The sequence below is a fragment of the Rattus rattus genome, chromosome 9 (assembly GCF_011064425.1).
Source record: "Rattus rattus isolate New Zealand chromosome 9, Rrattus_CSIRO_v1, whole genome shotgun sequence".
Lineage (NCBI taxonomy): Eukaryota > Metazoa > Chordata > Mammalia > Rodentia > Muridae > Rattus > Rattus rattus.
The window spans coordinates 89,466,654-89,486,724 of record NC_046162.1 but is presented as its reverse complement, the minus strand read 5'-3'; the positions used below and the strand labels follow the sequence as shown (position 1 = coordinate 89,486,724).

Here is a 20,071-nt window from a genome sequence, read left to right as displayed (position 1 = left end):
GAGTTGTTTTTCCATGTCACGGATAGAGGGTGAGCAGGGGAGGAATAGCCATGTCTCTCAGCAGCCTCCATGAACACTCTCCCCTCCAGTCAGTGGAGAAGTTAGGGTTCAAGTGCTGGGGAGCCCTGTATGCTCACTCTGTACTTGGAGAAGGGTAGATCCCCAGGGGCTGTTGCCACAGCTGTGGTGGGCACATCAAGCAAACCGCAAAGTCAGACTTGCTTTGAACAACAAGTCATAGCCATCCTCTCGAGCCCCCAGGAATTCCCTGACACATCTGTTGGTCTAACCCATGACATCTATTAGTCTAACCCATGCTTGGCTCTTTGAAGCCGCATGGGCTTGCTCCCACTGCACAAAGGAATGCTGATGGAGCTCTCCTCCCCCACATCCCAGTCTCTTCACTGGCTCTCTCTCCATCTGGGCCTCTGCAGGCTTGAACTAACACTGATAGTTTCTGACAGCTCAGAGCCATATTCTTAGTGCGACTCTAGGCCCTGCCTTGAAAGGATCACCCTGAAAGGGCAAAAGGCTGTCAAAAGAATGAACACTTCAGTTTAACTACACCGAGGATTGATGGAGACAAGACTCCCAGGCTCTTTGCAGGGGAGAGAGGAACTCCACTTCCATAAGTAACGGGACACATCTTGATGGGTTTCACATGGACCACACCCACTCATGTGGAACACACCCTTTCACATAAACCACACCTCTCAGGAGGACCACACCCTCTCATGTGGACCACACCTACTCACGTAGACCACACCCTCCTTGGGTTTCTATAGTTTTCACTCTTCTGACTCTGCTCTAGTCCTTCCCATCACTTCCCCCATTGTCCCTGTAAATCCCAATGATCTCTGTAAAAATCCAAGCTGAGAGCCGTTCACCTTAGGACACTTGGCTCTATTATAGCAGAAAATTACTGGTGAAATGTGGCCGCCACTCTTTAGCTGGCTTTGTTTACTTTTGGCAGGATCCAGGCCCACTGAGGCTAAGAGCTCAGGCTGCAAGCTCGCTCAGGCTGCCTGTCTGTCCGCATGCCTATACTGGGCAACCCAAATTCTCCCTTTTCTTTTTTTTTTTTTTTTTTTTTAAAGTTATTTATTTGTATACAGCGTTCTGCTTACATATATGCCTACACACCAGAAGAGGGCACCAGATCTCATTACAGATGGTTGTGAGCCACCATGTGGTTGGTGGGATTTGAACTCAGGACCTCTGGAAGAACAGTCAGTGCTCTTAACCACTGAGCCATCTCTCCAGCCCCCTCCCTTTTCTTGATTGCCACATCCTTAGTCGGAAACTTGGCCCAGCTGTCCACCTTGAATCTTTCTTTGCCCTTAGGAATTCCTTCTGTTCACACGACTTACCTCAGTCTCTGGGGTCTGTAGAATCCAGGATAACCTTCCAGAATCCATGCCCCTGCCCAAAAGCCACCATCTCATGACCACATGCTACAGTGCAGGCTGGTCTTGGCCTTAACCAACTGACCAGGAGTATGCACAGAACAGAGGATACATGAGATCGGCAACATTAACACTTCCTCAGGGACTTAAAAAAATAAAGCTAGTTTATTAATGGATCTAAAACCAGTTTTTAATTCAGAATTTCACCTTATAATGTGACGAAAGAGTTGTGGTCAGTATCGGATGAAGGATGACAGCGGAGTCGAACTCTAATGGCAGGCTGGCCTAAGTACTGTGCCCACATCACCCACTCTGAAGCCATTCTTGCTCTCTTACAGAAGGCAGCCCAGCCTCCGACCACACTCTACTCTGCCTCACCCAGCAAACTGTCTTGGGTGATCTGGCTGGGGACTCTCTTTTATTCTGGGAGAACCAGAACATCCCAGGAAGTTGGAGGGAGAAACAGTGCTTGTCTCTCAGCTGCTCAGCTTTGAGACGGCCTCCCTGCTGAGACTCTAAGACCATCTCCCTTTCTGAGACATAAAACCTACTTTGGGCATGGACGGTACCAGCCCTCTTCCTGCTTTCCTGTGATCCTGCTGGCTGGGTGGGGCTTTGCCCAGGACTACATCAAAGGGTGGGTGGGAAACTCACAGAAAGAGCCTTCACTCTTCTTCAGTGGGGAGGGCTAGTGACTGCTCCCTCCTTTTCCTTTTATAGGCCACTTTGAATCTTATTAATACAAATGACTATTAAACCTGCCTCAGAAGCTTGTTTTAACATTCACAGGCAAAAAAAAAAAAAAAAATTAAATAATAAAAAGGAGTGGTAGAATGTTCTGGGAAAAGAGAAAACTCAACCACTCAGTTACGTTTCTTGCACAAGTGATACAGAAGTCAGCGGAAAGTCCTGGAGAATTGGTGAAGGAGTTGATTTAGCCTCTTCCCCTGATTTCTGGGGAAAGCCATTTGTAGCGCGCAGCTCTGTTCCAGCCAGAAGTAGGCATCTCATTTGACCTCCGCATGCGTCTGAGGTAGCTGGGCTAACCTGAGGACCCCTGATCTGGGAAGCGTGGGGAACTTACCCTCTGCTCTTGTGTGGCCACGAAGGTCTGGAACCCCGGAGCCACCCCAAAGCCCAGCTCTTGGATGAAAGGCGGCTCAGACTGACTGTGGATCTGAACCTTCACTCCTGCTTCAAACGTTGTTTCCTCTGAAAAAAACAAATACGGACAGAGCCATGGGTCAGAGAAGGCAGACGCTCATGGGGCCCTGGTGCTCGGAAGCTCCAGGGAACACTTAAGGGATCACTAAAGGTACGAGTACTGGCTCACATCTGCAGCACTGACCCGGAGCCTGTGACTTTCCACAGAGACTGGACCGGGAGAAGGATCCTGAGACAGAGAATAACCCACTGGCAGGGGGAGCTCAGTGCAGTCATGGGGTCCTCCTGAGCTGGGGCAGGGACAAGAGTCAGAATAAGAAAGCGAAGAGACCATGCTGCTGACTTTCAAGAGGGAACAGAAGTCACCAGCTAAGAGATGGATCGAGCTTCTAGAAGCTCGAAAGAACAGGGGTATGGATTACCCCTCCCCCCACAGAGCCCTCAAACGCAACACTGTGTAGCCTTGCTGTCAGTCTAGGTTTTAGAAGCCTAGGAAAGACCATTTCAGAATTGACTTTTGAGAGAGAGAGAGGTGGGTATGTGAGTGGTTCATCTGCGTGGAGTCTGTGGAAGTCACAATCAGGATGTCTTCCTCAGTTGTCCATATCATCACCATCATCATCATCACCACCACCACCACCACCACCATTTTGAGACATTATCTCTTACTAAACCTGCTGCTTAGTATTTCTGCTAGGCTGGAGAGCCCCTAAGATCCACCTGTCTCCAGCCCACTCTAACCCACAGTGCTGGGGTTACAGGTGTACCTCACCGTAGCCAGCTCTTTCGGATGAGTTCTGGGCAAATGAGTGCATGTCTTCATACTGACATAGGTACTTTACTGAGTCATCTCCCTAGCCCTGGACCCCAGGACTTTTTATTCTTATTCTACCTTTCCATCTATTATCTGTCTGTCTGTCTGTCTGTCTGTCTGTCTGTCTGTCTGTCTGTCTGTCTATCTATCTATCTATCTATCTATCTATCTATCTATCTATCTATCTATCTATCTATCTACCTTACCTACCTACCTATCTATCTACTGTGTTGCTCTGGTTGTTCTGAAATTTATTATGTAGATCAGGTTGGTCTCAAACTCACAGAGATTTGCCTACCTCTGCCTTCTATGTGCTGGGATTAAAGGCACCACTATGTCTGGCTAGAATATACTTAAAATATTTTTATTGTTTTAAGATTGTGTGTGCGTGCGTGTGTATGTGCGTGCATGTGTGTGTGTGTGTGTGTGTGTGTGTGTGTGTGATGCAGGTGATTGCAGAAGCGAGAAGAATCAGATGGAGTTGAGGGAGATTGTAATCTGCACGCTGTCAGTGTTGGGCGCTCTTTCTCTGGAAGAGCGGTGTGTGCCTTTATCGCGTGAGCCATCTCTCCAGCCTGTGACCTTAGAATTAAAACAACAACAAAATCACATTGTTTTCTGTTACAGTGGGAACGTGAATCTAATTCCAGTCAATTAGGCTAGCTCCCTGCCTCAGTCACTGTATTTAAAAATGTGATTATGAGATGAGTAATACTCCTCACCAAGCTCCCATCAGGCCCTTGGATAGATTCTCTGAAGCTCTTATATTTTATTTACTGAATTCTTTACTGGGCCATGAGCTGAAGATGAGAATGGCAGGAAGAGAAAAACAGTGTGTAACATTAGAAACGAAAACCCAGGGCTTGCTTGAATGCCTGCCTCCTCTGGGCTGCAAGAGATAGCCAGCCAGAGCAGAGGCTGCCCTAATGGGTTGGGCAGGAGAAATGGCCCTTGGCAGTAAGAAGTGACTGGAGAGGCAGAGCCTGGCTTCTCAGTTAGTTTGTGCTCTACGTTGGTGGAACGGAGCATGCACCAAGGGGACTGCATCAGCGCACAGAGGAGGTTCCCATGTGCAAACCTGTATAGCTCTCCCCCTTGCCCTATTTTCCTGCCCTCACTGGCAGCCTTGCTCTGGGCATAGCTCTGTTCCGCAGCACATGTGGTCACACCTCCCAAGGCTGCCTGGATCGGCTGTTGCTGGTTCCTGTACACAGACACACAAATCTCCTGCCTCAAGTGTCCTTCTGCACTGTCCACCCGATCCTTACCGGGTTTGCCTTGAAGAACTCGCTCCCTCAGCTCCACTCAGAACGACTTCTCTTGCTAGGGCCTCTGCCACACTCTGTGACTGTCCCTTACCTATCTGTCTCCTTCCTCAGGCTGAAGCTTCTTGAAGCCCAGGGCTGAGCACTGTCTGTGGGCCTCAGAGATCTTCACCAGGGCACATAGGACATCTACTGGATGAAAGAGTAGGCACTCCGGAATTAAAGCTTATCTACTTACTAATGGGCAAGGCCAGTCTGGGTTCCCTGTTAAATGTTTTGAAAGACAAGAATGGGAAGAGGGTGGGAACATGCAGAAATGAGGGGTGCTAGAGTGTAGGGTGAGTGTTGGGGGGAAGAGAGGATTTATCAGTGCTGGATCATTGCTATGGTGCACCAAGGCTGACAGAGAAGGAAAAGCCTGGAGTTGGGGGCAGCCGCAGGAATTATCAAGACTATAGAATGTGTGTCACCACTGCCTGAGGCAGGCTTGGATTGGTTTGTGGTTTGGAACTGGATAAGACTCCAAGGTCAAAGTGTGTGGATGTAGGGTCCAGCAGGCAGAACGAACTGGAAATAGACAACATTTTCATGATTTAGATAAGGCATCCGGCGGCTGATATGGGGCTTTATAAAACGGGGGCTGTTGCCAGGATGTGGCTTCAGACAAGGCTTCACATACTGGGAAGGAGTCATAGGAAGCTATGTATGTACATCTCATCTCTCTCCTATGGGTCAACTGTTTGAATCTTCCTCATCCAGATTGCTCTGTTTGTGAAGGTGTGAATGAGAATGGTCTCCGTTGGCTCATATGTTCGCATACTTGGTCCCCAGGTCACTGAAGTACTTGGGAAGCATAGTGAGGTACGGCCTTGTTGGTAGGATTGTATCACTGGGCATGGGCTGAGGTTCCAAACTATTCCCAGTTCTCTCTCTCTCTCTCTCTCTCTCTCTCTCTCTCTCTCTCTCTCTCTCTCTCTCTCTCTGCTTCCCACCTGTGGATCAGGTTGTAAGCTTTCAGGCTACTGCTCTAGCACCATGCCCGCCTGCCTGCTGCCATGCTTCCTGCCACGATGGTCATGGACTCCCCCTCTGAAACCATAAGCCCCAATAAACTTTACTGTAAGTAAAGCAATATAAAATAATGAGTACACTATCCAAACACCTATATGCACAGGTTTTTGTTCACCTATGGTTTTCAGTTACCATCTTCCATAGATGACTATGTACTCACTAGTGATCAGATACAATTCCTCAGGAAAGAGACCCATTGTTATTCCTCCCAGCCCCTGACCTCACCCACAGTTGGAAGATGCTCAGTGAACATTCTTAGGTCAGAGAGGAAACACTGAGTGAGAGTAGGGTACCCAGTGGTCCACTTACAGAAGCTGTGTTCTCTAAATTCTGCCCAAGAGAGGGACTGAGGAGACCAAGCACAGGCTGAAGCAGGGAACGCAGTTGAGCATGGCGGGATGCTGACATTACAAGGGTGCTTGTGCTGCAAGGGGAGCCCTGGGAAGGAACTGGTAAGCTGCCCAAGCCTGTTCCTAGCCAGAAGAAGCTGCATGCCCGCTGTACAACTGGGCTTAGGAAACCTTCTAGCCAGTAAAGACTGGCTCATCGCACAGCTTGTGGCTTCCAGGAAGAAATGAGAAATGAAGCTTTTCTGTAGGAAACTCTGTGAGTAATGGGCAAAACAATCAGCCCGGGGAGCCTGACCAGTGAGAACTGCCTGAAGACTAATCAGACCGGGTTAGGGTTTGCTAGAGGCCTTGGCTTATTCCAGAAGCAACAGGAGCTGTAGCAGAGTCAACCTAAAGCAACCCCATTTTATTCTGCGTTAACAGCTATTGGATGGATGAGAGGAGGAGAAAATGGATGTTTCCGTGTTCTTTCCAACCCTCCCTTCTCTCTGTGTGTGTTGCAGTCATGCTGTATGTGCATGCTGTGCCCGACACCATCCTGCCTTCTTAGCTGTGTGTTCCTGGTCCACACGGGTTCTGGTGGTGCAGGTGTATTCATGAGTATTTCCTGCTCGTCCAGCTCTACGTTCCCCGAGTCTCCTTACTCCCATGTCTCTGGACAGATTTTGCTTCTGTTACTTGCTGGGGCTGCGTCGTTTGTCTCTGGATCAGTTTTTAGCTTGTGAATGGCTACTGCCCACCCTGGTCTCTGTCATTTCTCAAACTTGGTACTTCATTAAGAGACAAGTTACCAAATGCAGTTTGTTAGGACTAAATATAGCCACAGACCCCAGCCTTTGATGTTGTGTAATACTCATTGAAATCACCTCTCTCTCTCTCTCTCTCTCTCTCTCTCTCTCTCTCTCTCTCTCTCTCTCTCTGATACCTAGAATCTATCACTAGAAATTCGGACTCAGGACTTAAGGGAAAAGCCAGGAGCCTTCATTTCCAGGGATTCTGTTACAGGCAATCTGAGCCACATTTGTGGAAACAGTGATACAATCCAGAGAGGAAATGACTTTCCCAAGGTCACACAGTAAGGCAAGGGCATAGCCAGGACTAGCATTTTTCCCCCTACCTCCTGATGAATGTGTTTCGTTCAGGTGAGTAGGTGCCACGTAGCTCTCAGGTCTGAATGGGGAGTGAGTATTTTTCACTGTCAGATCCCCAAGTCCCCCAGTTCAGGGCTGACACAGAGCAGAGTTCCATACATGCTAAGTGAACAAACCAAAGAGGACCTAACCCCCATGAGCTTTCTGTTCCCTGCTCTGCGACCTGATGCATCCACCCAGGTTCTGGAGGAACAGGGACACCCCAGGGCAGAGACAGCAGGTGGGACAGCCTATGTAACAGTCACAATGACGACAGTATCTGGGACCACGTGCATAGAACAAAATGCCAACATGGGCCCCTTGTTGAAAACCGCTGTAAAAACCTTAGGATGCAAACATTTACTTATAAAAATAAATCCCAAGAATTCCCAGGTAGTAATGACAGTATCATATCGAGCTGGTGGCCCTTCTGAACACCCAGGGTGGCTGCCCAGGGTGGCATCCTACAGGAGCTCACACTGCCAAACACTACAACATCACCTCCTTCCAAGATGCAGCTCCCTAGTGCTGTGAAGGATTTGTTTACATATCCTTGAGCACCAGGATTCAAAGGTAGAAAGTGTGAGGGGGCAGAGAGATAAAAGGAAAGCTCTCCCTTACAGGACAGAGCTGAACCCCAGACAGCTGAACATGAATGATCCCTGCTGAATCATGAGGGGCATGGCTTGGCAGACTGCAGCCTGCAGAAGCCAGGCTCTGCCAGCCTTCTCTGGGAGCATGACCTGGCATTCACAAGGTGAGATTTACCTGGGGAGGTGCTTTCTTTGCACACAGAATGGATCTGGGAGCTCTGCGGGGAGGAGGCAGGAATGATGGGCAGAATACATAATGGGGCAGGGAAAGTACATGGCAATAAAAGAAGCTTAAATCTTTAATCTTTGCAAATTACAGGAAACCGGGAGAGGCAATAAGCACGGGAGAGAAGGAGGAAGGGAAGCGAGCAGCTCTGAAAGGCGGAGGGAATTTTCTAGGCTCAGGCAAGGGATGTGTTGCTACAAAGCGATCTTGTTTTGGACAAGCTGACTTTATTACAGTGACTGTGTCCGGGCGGGGCAGCTCCAAGGGCAGCTCGAGACAGGAGCATGGCATGCTAGAGGGGTGTCTCCCAGTGTGGGAAGGCCCTTGCAGAATAGCTACTGCTCACCACTGTGCTGAGCCTCCCTACTACTCTCTGACCTAGGGAGTTGTTGGAGGCTCTGACTGGGGATTCACTGGGTGGATTCTCTCTTGCCCTCTGGCATCTGGTTGGGGAGGCAATCAGGGAATGGTGGGTGAGAGAGAAAACTGGTAGGAGAGAAGCGTCTCAGGCTGGGTGTTCAGCCCTGTGCCAGCTAGTTTTTATGTCAACTTGACACATGCAGGAATCAGCTGGGAAGAAACAATCTTAATCACATCTGTTTCCGTGGATTGACTTTCGGGCAAGCGGGGAATTTTCTTGATTGATGATTGATGTGGGAGGGCCCAGCTTCCTACGGGCAGTGTCACCACAGGGCTGGTAGTCCTGAGTGTCATAAGAAAGTAATCTGAGCAGGATGCCCAGTAGAGGGGTAAGGACACCAACCCACCCATAAAACCTTCCACCCAAAATTTGTCCTGAATACAAGAAGTGCAGGGACAAAGATAGAGCAGAGACCGAGGAAATAGCTACCCAATGGCTGGCCCAATTGAGACCCATTCCGTGGGCAAGAACTAGACGTTGACAGAATTAATGATACTCTGTTGTGGTTGCACAGATAGGCGCCTAGCCTAACTGTCCTCTGAGAGGCTCCACCCAGCAGCTGACTGAAACAGATATGGAGACCCACAGCCAAACATTAGATGGAGCTCGGGGAGGTGCTATGGAGGGGCCATGAGAAAGCTTCAGGCTCCAGCTCCTCCTGAGGAGTCTTCAAGCACACTAATATCTAGGGTATCCTGTAGGAAAGATGTGACACTTCGTTGAACTGTTACCCAAAGCAATCTGCTTAAATACAGTTTTCACCTCCTCCTCCTCTTCCTTCTCTTTTTCCTCCTCCTCCTTCTCTCTCTCCTTCCTTTTCTTTTATTTCTTTCTGTATACGGCTCTCTGTCTGTCTCTGTCTGTGTCTCTGTCTCTGTCTCTCTGTGTGTGTGTGTGTGTGTGTGTGTGTGTGTGTCCATGTGCTCACAGAGACCATAAGAGGGCGCTAGTGTTATAGGCAGTTGAGTGGCCCAATGTAGGTACAAGGAAGCGAACTCAAGCCCTTTGTAAGAGCCAACTCTCTAGTCCTGTTCATTTCTCACTTCAAAGTGGACAGGACCAAGGTAGACTTAGATGGGGATTCCGATCCTGGTTTCAATACTGCTTAGCCAGTACCACAAGTGAGATTAGTTTCCTGGTAGCTGTTGAATGCATTAACCAGTGAAAGGGTTTGAATTTCCTTGTGTGTGCCACAGGATCAAATAGCTCCTTCTATGATGTAGGGCCAGGAGTCCATGTTGGGGAAGGAGAAGGAATGTTAGATTTCGGTTAAGCAACCAAGAAGGGTGGCTATACTTCCATTTCTGCTAAACAGAATCTTGGCAAAGCAGGGATCAGTGAATGTTCCAGGTTCAGTTCAGTTTCGTTATGAAAAGATATACCCCAAGGATTTTAAAATATAACACGTTTCCCTAAGGCATTTGGGCTGGGAGATTATCAATTACTTGATAAGAACGCTAATCACCAGGTTGGGTGATGGGCATGTGGGAGACACTACCTTTGAAAAATCCACTGGGGAGATCTGTGTCTCTGAAATTACAGAGGCAGTCAGTGGGTGTATATGACTCTATTCATAAAAATTTTGACAGCAGAAGTCAGGTTTGCTGGGGCTGCTGAATGGATCTTGTCGCATATTGACCGACAAATGCACCAAATTCCAAATCCACCCTAAGCATTACAGAATTCATAGCAACCTTGCTTGATTATTTTCCCAATCAGTGAATGTAAAAAGCAGGAGGTTGTGTGGGGATAACAAGATAATTGATATCAATATTATTTAATAAGGAAAACGATTTTGTTGTTAAGAGGGCATCTGTAGGCCTCTGCATGGTGGGAAATAGTGGTCTAGGCCTGAGCTCCCTACACCTGACTATCTGTTCACAGGCACCTTGTGAACAGCGGAACATGAATGCTGGGAACAGAACTTAGCTCTTCTGGAAGAGCTGCAAATGCTTTTAACTGTTGCACATCTACATTTTAGGAGAACACACCAAGCCAGTTACCAAATGGTTTGGCTTCTACCTAGAAGCCAGCCTATCACACCCTGGGCTGATCTCGACTTTCCTCTCCCTGTGCTTGACATTTCAGCAACCCATAACCCCATAGCCTCTTCTGGCTCCCGGGCCTGGCAAATGGAAGAACCGAGGCCACTTCTTTTCCACAGCTCCCCTGCGATACTCTTCTCCTCCCTTCTGGGACCGTTGCCTCCTTCCTTGTTCTGTTTTTATGCTAGTGACCATAACACCCAGCGGCACCTTGTGAAGCCTTAGACATTGGCTGTGAAGGCTGTAAGATGAAAGATGTCTAACTGTGACAGAACCATACGTGGATTACCCCAGAAAGCCCCTGAGCTTGTGTACTCTTAAAACCCATCCTGGAGCTGGAGAGATGGCTCAGCAGTTAAGAGCACTGACTGCTCTTCCAGAGGTCCTAAGTTCAAATCCCAGCTCACAACCATCTGTAATGAGATCTGATGCCCTCTTCAGTGTGTCTGAAGACAGCTACAGCATACTTATATATAATAAATTTAAAAAAATCCATTCTGGACTTTCGCCTGAGATGCCTAAGCACACAGTGGGTGCTCAATGAAGATTCCCTAGCTGGGAGACATGATCCCCAGGAGCGGGTCTGTTTCCTCAGCTCCCTAGGTATTCTTTTTGGGCTGCTGGCTGTCTGGCTGGGACCTCTAACAAGATCATATATGCTTTGTGCACCACGCTCAGCCGGTCTCCGGCATGATAGAAATCAGGTTTCTCCATAGACGCTTGCCTCCAAAGTCCCTCTAATTTATGGCATCATTCCTCCCGAGTCTTCAGGCACCTGTGGAGATGTCCCCAGCACAAAGCCCTTCTCCAAGCGTAAGCGGGGCATCTCAGCGGGTGCTGCATGTCACTGTGCTCTGGACTCCACTCAGAATTCAGGCCAGAGCCGCTGCCTCTCATTCTTGGGAAGTCCTTAGGACCTGGCACCATGACAAGAGTTTTTACTGGGAGCCAGAGCCGCTGCTGGAGAAACCATGGCAACCTCAGCCTCACTCTTGCTGTGTCCCATTTGCAATGGGGTGGGAGTTGGGGTAGGAACTGTGCTCTCCCTAATGGCTGCTCGGGCCTTCCAGCTATGGTAAAAATTTATGGTTATTTTTAATTTAACTTTTATATTTATCAAAGCAGTCTATGTACATAATTTTAAAAGCTAAATGGCGCTTCAAGGCGCTGAACGAAAAGCATGTTTCTTGATCCATCTTCATACCCCACTAAGGGCCAACCCTCTGAGGCACTGGCTTTGCGCTCACTGCACTATCTTTTCCGTGTTCATGCTTCACAGGCAACAACTGCTTGCCTGTTATTTCCTGGTGGTACAACTTTGACATGCGTTCTCCCGAGTCCTTACCATGGAAGATGGGTGTATGTGGGCCTCTTACCTGGAATGCCTACCTCTACTTGCCTTCCAGTCACCCTTAGCATGTAGGCATATATTTTGGTTCAAATAGTATTTAACTTTTACATAATTAAGACTCCATAAATGCTCTTCATAGTCCAGCCTTATAACACAGGAAGGTGTGTGTTTGTGTGTTCTTGTGTGCGTGGGTACATGTGTGTGGACAGATGGCACATGTGTGCAGGTCAGAGGGCAACATCAGGTACTATTTCTTAGGTATCTTCCAAAGTCTCTCACTGGCCTGGAACTTCATCAAATGATGACCCACCTGTCCCCAACTCTCATCCTGCTGTTACTGAGATTATAGTCACACACCACTGTGTCGGTTTTTTGGGGTGTGTGTGGGGGATTTGAACTCAGGTCCTCATGCTTTCCAAGGAAGTTCTCTACCTACTGAACCATCTCCCTAGTCCCACAGATGATTGCGATTTCAGTGTAGAATTCTGACAAGAAGGATCATGACCTCACCTCCAGAAATGCCTGCCTCCTGTGCGTAGTTCTGACATCTGATCCTAGAGCCCAGGAAGATGACCATTATTTTTTTATTATTTCCTCCAGCCTAGATTTTGCAAGTTTGTGTCTTGGTCTATGGGCTTTGTCCCCGCCACAGGCAGGGACTTGGTGACCCTGCAGCCTGGAGGGTCATGTCCTTCAGCTGAGGACGGACTGCACCAGTTTCTTCCCCATGTTTTCCCCCGGTCCTTCAATTCTGTCATTCTAGAACTCCTACTAGGGAGATGCTGGATTCTTTTGAACTGATTCTTTAATTTTCATGTTTTTCTCCTCTCCCATTTACATCTGTTGGTCTTGTAATTTTCACTTCTGGGGTAGAATTGCTAACTAAATTCCAGCCCCCTTACAGATTGCGTTTTAATATATGCAATCATGTTTTAATTTTCACTTTTTCTTCTTCCTCCCCAAATGCCCTGTTTTACTATCACCCTGGGCATCTGTGGATGTGATATTGCTTCTTCTCTCTCCCGAGGAAGCTAATTAAATCATTTTGATGCTTCTGACTGTTTGTGCATTTATGCTTTCATTTATTAAACACTATATATTACTTAATAGGACCAAGGCACCTTTCTAAGCCCAGCATTTGTATTAACTCATATTTCAACCGATCTAATGACAAAGTAGATTATGTGCTGTTGTTCCCAATCTAGAGGGGATAAAATATGCCCAGAGAAGTTAAATAACTCACCTCAGGCCACACAGTTGAAAGGAAGCATAGTGGGGATTTGAACCCTAGCAGTCTGGCTCTACAGCTTGTGCTGTTAGCTATACTCTCTGTCTCGTGTGTTTTTGTTTGCTTGCTCTTGGGTCCTTAATTAGTGGCATCTCTCATATGCTTGGCTCTGTGTTTGTCCCTTCATGCTTAAAGGATACTTAAAGCCTGTGAGGGGTGAGCAGGACATAAGCCTGGCTGAGAGTCCCCTTCTTAGTAAATGGGATTTTGATTCCTCGTGCAATTTCCCATTTAGCAACTCACCCCATCGTCTGCTGGGCCTGAACCTCCCCAAGTCCACACCATATGCTTCCGTGTCACCTTCTGGGGTGGGAGAGATAAATCTGTAGGGTTTTTGGAGGGAGTCATTGGGTTATTAGGGGGTTCTGTGGTGGTTATGATGGGGGGGGTCCTAGTTGATTTGTCTAGTTAATGTTAAAGTCAGTCACCAGCAGTCTGTCTGATTTCTGTCTTCCGCCTGATATCGTCCTTGTGAGTTTACTGAGGAAAATGTCTTTGTTGCTCGTTGGGAAGGCTTTGGGAGGGAGTGTCTCATAAATAGGATTCAGTCTACTGCACTTATACAGAAGGCTCCGCTGGCAGCTGCCCTGAGGTTCAGCTGCTCCCCACATCTATTGGGAGTTCCTTTCTCCTTCCCAGCAGGAGAGGGATGATACAGGGCTGCTCTAGGAGACAGACTCAGCCATAGGACCAACCAAACACCATGTTCATATCAGTAAGCTCTACTGCCCCTCAAATGCTTTGCTTTTTAAGTGTGTGTATGGGTGGCTTCACATACGGAGTCAGAGGACAACTTCCAGTGTTGTGCCTCAGGAGCCTTCTATCTTTTAGATAACACAGGGTCTCTCATTGGCTGTAAACGTCCCTACATAGACCAAGCGAGGCTAGCTGGCTCCTCCAAGCTTCCAGGGATATGCCTGCTTCTGCTTCTCCTCTCTTTACTTCTGGGATGATAGTGTCTGATGAATCCATACCACCAGCTTTCCATCCACTGGTTTTCAAACTGAGTTCCCTGGAACCCCCAGGTTTCTCAAGGAGGACTGTGGTAGGCCATTGGGAGCAAGGGAGAGAAACAGACTGGCGTCTCCATCTCCAGACAAACCAGAGAAGCTCTGCTCTTACCTCTTTTCTATGTGGGGAGCATGCTAAACCTTTCCTTCAACACAATGATTCCACTCATTAAGACAAGAGGAGCGGATAGCAAAGAGGGCTGAGCACGCCTATCACCATGTGTCATTCATTTTCCAGAGATGTCACCCGACCCACGCCCCCCTGAGCTAGTTTCTCAGCAGCATTTTCACAGTGACAATTTGCAGATTGAAAGCTTTTGGTGGACCGAGCATTGCTGCTTTGGGCTTCCGATATGGTTTTAAGCTTAATTCAGCTACTTCAACCATTTAACTGGGCAGCCCTTGGGGAGCTCTCTTAACCTCTCTGGGACCCAGTTTCTTCATCTTTCACTGGGCACTATACTACCTCATTACCAGGGGATCAAGAAAGGGCCAGAATGTTTGTGGCACATTTAAGCTGAACATTAATGGCTTGTTTCTTCCCCATGTTGGCTCTAGCAGTATGCATAATTCAAGTGATTTTTTTTCTTCATTTCAACAAATATTTCCTGTCCCATGAGATCTAAGATCCAAGACTTCTAGGGGCTTATGGTTTAGTGGGAAGGGACAGTCCCTTCCCATCTCCCACACCCTCCCTCAAAAGTAAATCATGTAGCACACTTAATGGCAGGATATATCGTGGATGCAAGGACCAGTTGAATAGATAAGAGAAACGTAGTGAGAGTAGGTGGGAGTGGGGGGTGGGTCACAATTTTAAAAACAGTGCGCAAGGTATTTAGGCTCCACCCATTGGGTGATAACTGAACAAAAACTGGGCAAGGAGGCAATTAGTTGTGTGGGTCTCTGAGTAATGGATTACAAGCAAAGGGAACAGCGGATACAGATCCTCTGAAGGAAGACAGTCCTGGAACATTCCCGAAGCATCGAAGTAAGCCAGTATATTCAAAGTCAAGTTAACGAAGGAGGCATTAGAAGTGGGTAGGACCCAAGGGATGATGAGAGCTGGCTTTTCCGTGCTACAGCACAGCGTTCAAAAATAATTCCTCTGCTCAGAAATATATCTGATATAATATCACACTCATGCATACTTAACATTAGGATTTGGGAAAATCAAAGCAGATTATATTTGATTACAACAGGGTATTTTGCATCAAAACGAATGAGAGAAGATCTGGGGAGAGGGTGCCTGGCTGTCATCTCTCTAGTCTTTGAGCACATGCACTTAGAACTGAAACTCCCTAAGCGCAGACTCTTATTTCTTCAGACTCAGCCCCTCTCAGCTCTCTCCCTTGCCCACCTCCTCCATTATCAGCCCAGTTCTCCCGAGGGACTCCCTTCCCACCCCATCCAACTTCCCCAGTCTGTTGCACAGTGCCCACAGAAAGTCCCTCCCCTACTCACTGCTGATTGGTTTAGGGGTGGGTCACTCAACTCAGGTGGACCAATTACTACCTCGTTTGCTTTTTTTTTTTTTCTTCAAAAACCGGGAGATCAGTGGTGCAATCAGAGTAGTTTGGCTGATGTGGTAGGGTCTGAAACATAAAAATCTTAGTGACTGTTGAAAGCCACATGGATACACGCATGCATAGAAAAAGCCTGTGTCTAGTGAGGGAGAAGGGCGAGGATTCGGAGAGAGGCAGGGGAGAACACCCAGGGTACAGGTGCCCTTGGTGCTGGCACTCTCTGAGCTTCAGCCCTCTCCTCCCGCTGGCTGGTTGTTGGAGCTGGTCTCAAATTCCGAGGGCAATACACTTCTTTTGATGCCTAAGCTTGTTTGATTCAGGTTCCTCTCATGTGCAACCCAGATAACCCACTGCCTATTTCTTTTATCTTTGAAGTGACTCAGAGGTATCTACACAGAGTTTCATTTTTAACAACCTCCCACCTGTCTTCAATTTAATTTCCGTTAGAAAACTCTGGCCATGAAATCTGTACTTCTTTGGTCTAGGATGGCTTTTTCCAGAAGTATATTTTGTGAGCTCCTTTATAACAAAGGAGGTTTCCATGGCCAAAGGCATTTAGAAAATAAATGCTGCGTACAGTATTTCTGTCTTGGAGATTCATGATGTGGCATATTAAAGAGTTCCTGTGATGAAGAAAGGTGTATCCCACTGTCTACCCAGGGCTCCCAGGATTCCTTTCTGACCCCAGATCCTTTTTATACGCGGAACATGTAAAGTTCCAAACTTCTGACGCGCTACGGAACCCCTTTTGGGACACCCTGTCTAGGTTCACAAGCAACATCAAAACGGGAGATTGACAGGTGCCCCACTTAGAGGTGTTTGATGCCCTGGGCTCCTTAATGTGGACCATTAGTAGCCTGGTGGAAGGGACATTGGTGATCATTTTCATGGAGTTACTGTCTATTTACTAAGCCACACGGGCTGCCTTTTCCTAATACGTCACATGTGTTGACAGTGGTCCCTCAATCTAGTGCCCTCCCATTAGTTGGAATTACACCCAGAGGAGGGCCCTCGATCCCTCTTTACTTCTTTTACTTTCTGAGAATGAAGCTGTCCACAAAGCAAGACAAGGGTGCCAAAGGAGGGGTCTTTCAGATATGAAGGGCATTCAGGTCCCCTGAGACAGTTGTGGGATCTCTAGGTTGTCCTTTTCTGTGGAGTGTAAGGAGAGCTCTCCTCTGAGGCCTTCAGCCATCCACAACAGCCAGTGGCTTTCAGTTTTTATTCATCTCTGTTTTGCAGATGAGGAAACCGTTCGTTGTTCCTGAACTTGATCCATGACATACAGTTAGAAATGGAAGAGCTAGGGTTGATCTTGGGTCTGGTTTACCTTATGCTGTTTTCTCTGTTCTATTACTCTGTCTGGGTCATCAAGTTCTCTGTGGCCACGCCCCCAGCAGTCACTGTGACCTCTCTCCCAGCAGTTCTGTGGCCACATCCACAGCAGTCATGTGGCCTCTCCCCCCGGCAGGCATATTTCCTTTTCCTCCATCATCACCCAAATATTTCCTATAGGGACTTGAGACTCTTCCTCCAGTAATTGAGAAGACAGTCATGGAAGCAAGATGGCTTCTTCGTAACCTTGCAGCTTTGCAGGTCAGGAAGATTGTTCCTGGATGGCCGTGGCAGTGCTATTGCTCACAGACCTCAGAACCAACAGCCAAGCAGTTCAGTATCCGTCCCTACTCGGGTAGCTTCACAGACAAGTGTCCCTTCCCACGGAAGCTCATCTGTCATCCTTCAGTGGGTATACTGACTTTATTCCTGCCCACGAGGGGCTCACCCAGGCAATAAGCAACTTACTGTAATAATAAGCTCTCAGCGTCTCTCAGGGGCAGCCATTGCTCAGTGGCTTCTCAGCCTGAAGAAGCATACACTGGAGGAAGGTCTGACACAAGACTTCATGAGTTCCAACAGGTGGCCGCGGGGAAGGGACTTGGTCTCAACTGCCTTTAGTGAGCACAAGGAACTCGGCCTGCCACTCAAGGCTACAGTGAGGGGAAGGGCAAAGGTGGGGTGGGGCAGAGGAATGTGAGAGGTGGCTATGGAGACGAGAATGAACAGAACCAACCAGAGCTTGATGAAGCTGTATTCCAGTGTGCTAACTGCTCCACAATATGGTAGCCTAAGGCCCTTGGGACAGTTTAGCATTACAACATTAATATATTAAAAAGCTGATATTAAAATTTTCATTCCCCATTTTCCCTAGCCACAGATAACATCCTGAACAGCACAGGGAATTGTCTCTGGGTTCCAGGAAGTTCTACGGCATTGTGCTGATCGACGTCTCCTCTAACTAGTGTCTTTGCCCCCACCTGCCTTCTACCCAGTATCAGTTGCTGCTAGGTGTGTTCCAACCTCAAAAGAGAACTCCTGGCAAGAGCGAGATTGAGATCATCGGCTTCTCAAAAGGTAGGGCTTTGGCCTTGCAACTTCTGCATCTTTGACAATAACCCAATCCCTGTACCATGTTAGACATGGGGACTGTTCTTCATCTCAGTTAGGAAAGTCATGGTCAAGCCTGAGTCAGAACACGATGGCTTGGCTGTGAACTTACCACATGATGTCAAACACATCACTGCTTTGCTCAGGAAAGCAAGCAGGTTGACAGAGTATAGAAGACCTATGCGGCTCATTGATCACATAAGTCTATGGAGGCAGGATGCTGACTTCCCAGGTGGCTCTGGTGACAAAGCCCACGGTCAGCAGAGTCCTTCCTATGAGTAGCTGGTATGCAGGTTTGAGGCCCTGTTGATGTAGGGAGCCGGGCTACGGATGAGGATGTCTGTGGTGGAGGCCCTGATGTGTGCATGTGTTGTCTATGTAAGTGCTTCTGTTCCTGAATCAAGGGATCAGGATAGCACATCCCAGCTTACCCCGGGAGGACACGACTAACCTCTGCAAAAGCAGGGTTTCATTACTCACTTGATTTCCCTAGTTCTTACTATGCAGAAATGTCCTGCCATCTGCCAGCACTGATACCTTTTGGGAACAGGACTCAGGGTTAGAAGGTTAGGAGTCCCATGGTCCAAGTATTCTGGCCTCAGAATGTTCTAAAAATCCCAGTCCAGATGGCCAGCTCAGGGACATCAGAGCTAAGTGGAGACAGACTTTATCCTGCTACACGAAGGACAGAGGGATTTAACTTCTCAGCTGAAGCAGCCGAGAGGTAGCCATCAGTGTGGCCACTGAGAGGTAGCTATCATATGGGGTCAACGGCCACTGTCACCTCTCCCTGTCACGGCACTGCAATAAGAGGTCCTGGTGAGCAGGAGACAGTTCTGCTGTGGGATAGTGCCTGTCTTTGCAGCTGGTCATCTTCAGGGTGGAAAACCTCCTGCCTTGGCAGCTGGAAGGCAAATCCATGAAGAGGATGGGTCTCAGGCTGTTCCTCAATGGGAGCAGTCATAGGGTGGGGCAGCAAGACATAGTCAGGGCTTTCTGGCCTCTCTCCTTTCCTCAGCTCCAGCCTGAAGTCGGTTCTCCCTTCTGCTGGATCCACTTTCCACTCTTCTGTACTGGTCCCTGAAGGCTCATCTCACTCCCTCAGCAGCCCTCTTAGTGATGGTTTGAATAAGAATGCTTCCCATGGGCTCGTCTATGTAAATGTTTACTCTTCAGGGAATGGCACTAATAAGGGTTAGGAAGTGTGGGTTTGCTGGAGGAAGTATGTTATGGGGGGGGGAGGAGTGGCTGTCTCTTCCTGTTTCCTGCAGATTTGTATATAGGACTCTCAGATCCTTCTCTAGCACTATGCCTGCTTGCATGCTGCCATGTTTCCTGCCATGATGATAATGGACTGAACCTCTGAAACTGTAAGCCAGCCCCAATGAGATGTTCTCCTTTATAAGAGTTGTCATGGTCATGGTGTCTCTTCACAGCAATAGAACAATGACTAAGACAGAGGTTAGTACCAGGGAGCAGGGTGTTGCTGTGATAGGCTGAACCAGGCTGGTTGTACGTGGGATGTAGACTTTAGGACTTTGGATTAGGAAAAAAGTTGAACGTTTTAAGTGGAGTTCAATGGGCCTTACGAGTAGGATCATAAAAGTCAGCGCTGAGAGCAATTTGAATTTTGGGGGCCCAGGTCCAGAAGTCTCAGAGTGGGGAATACAAGAGCGTGATTATGGAACCTCCCTCCGTGACTGAGGAGAGGCACTGAGGCTAGGTGTGTGTTATCACTGTGATGTGGACCCCATCTATCTCTGGCTACCATTCTGGGACACATCTTGATGTTCTCGTTCTCGTACAGTTCTAGAGGCTTCCTGCATCCTTGACTTATGGTCACATCACACTGCGTCTTCCTCTGACTGACCGTCCTGTGCTCCTCCTATGGACCCTTTGTGATGGCATTAGTCTCACCCAGATGACCCCACTCAAACACCCCATGCACACGGAGGCCTTTTCTGGGTCC

General features: G+C 48.0%; 1 protein-coding gene across 2 annotated transcripts in view; it reads right to left on the bottom strand.

Moving 5' to 3' along the window:
* Window positions 1-20,071, bottom strand: part of Asic2 (acid sensing ion channel subunit 2) — a 1,059,219-nt gene that overhangs the window by 71,637 nt on the left and 967,511 nt on the right. For both annotated transcript variants that reach the window (XM_032912543.1, XM_032912542.1), the window contains exon 3: window positions 2,491-2,618. In XM_032912543.1, coding sequence (XP_032768434.1) covers window positions 2,491-2,618 — 128 coding nt within the window. The remainder of the gene's footprint in view (window positions 1-2,490; window positions 2,619-20,071) is intronic.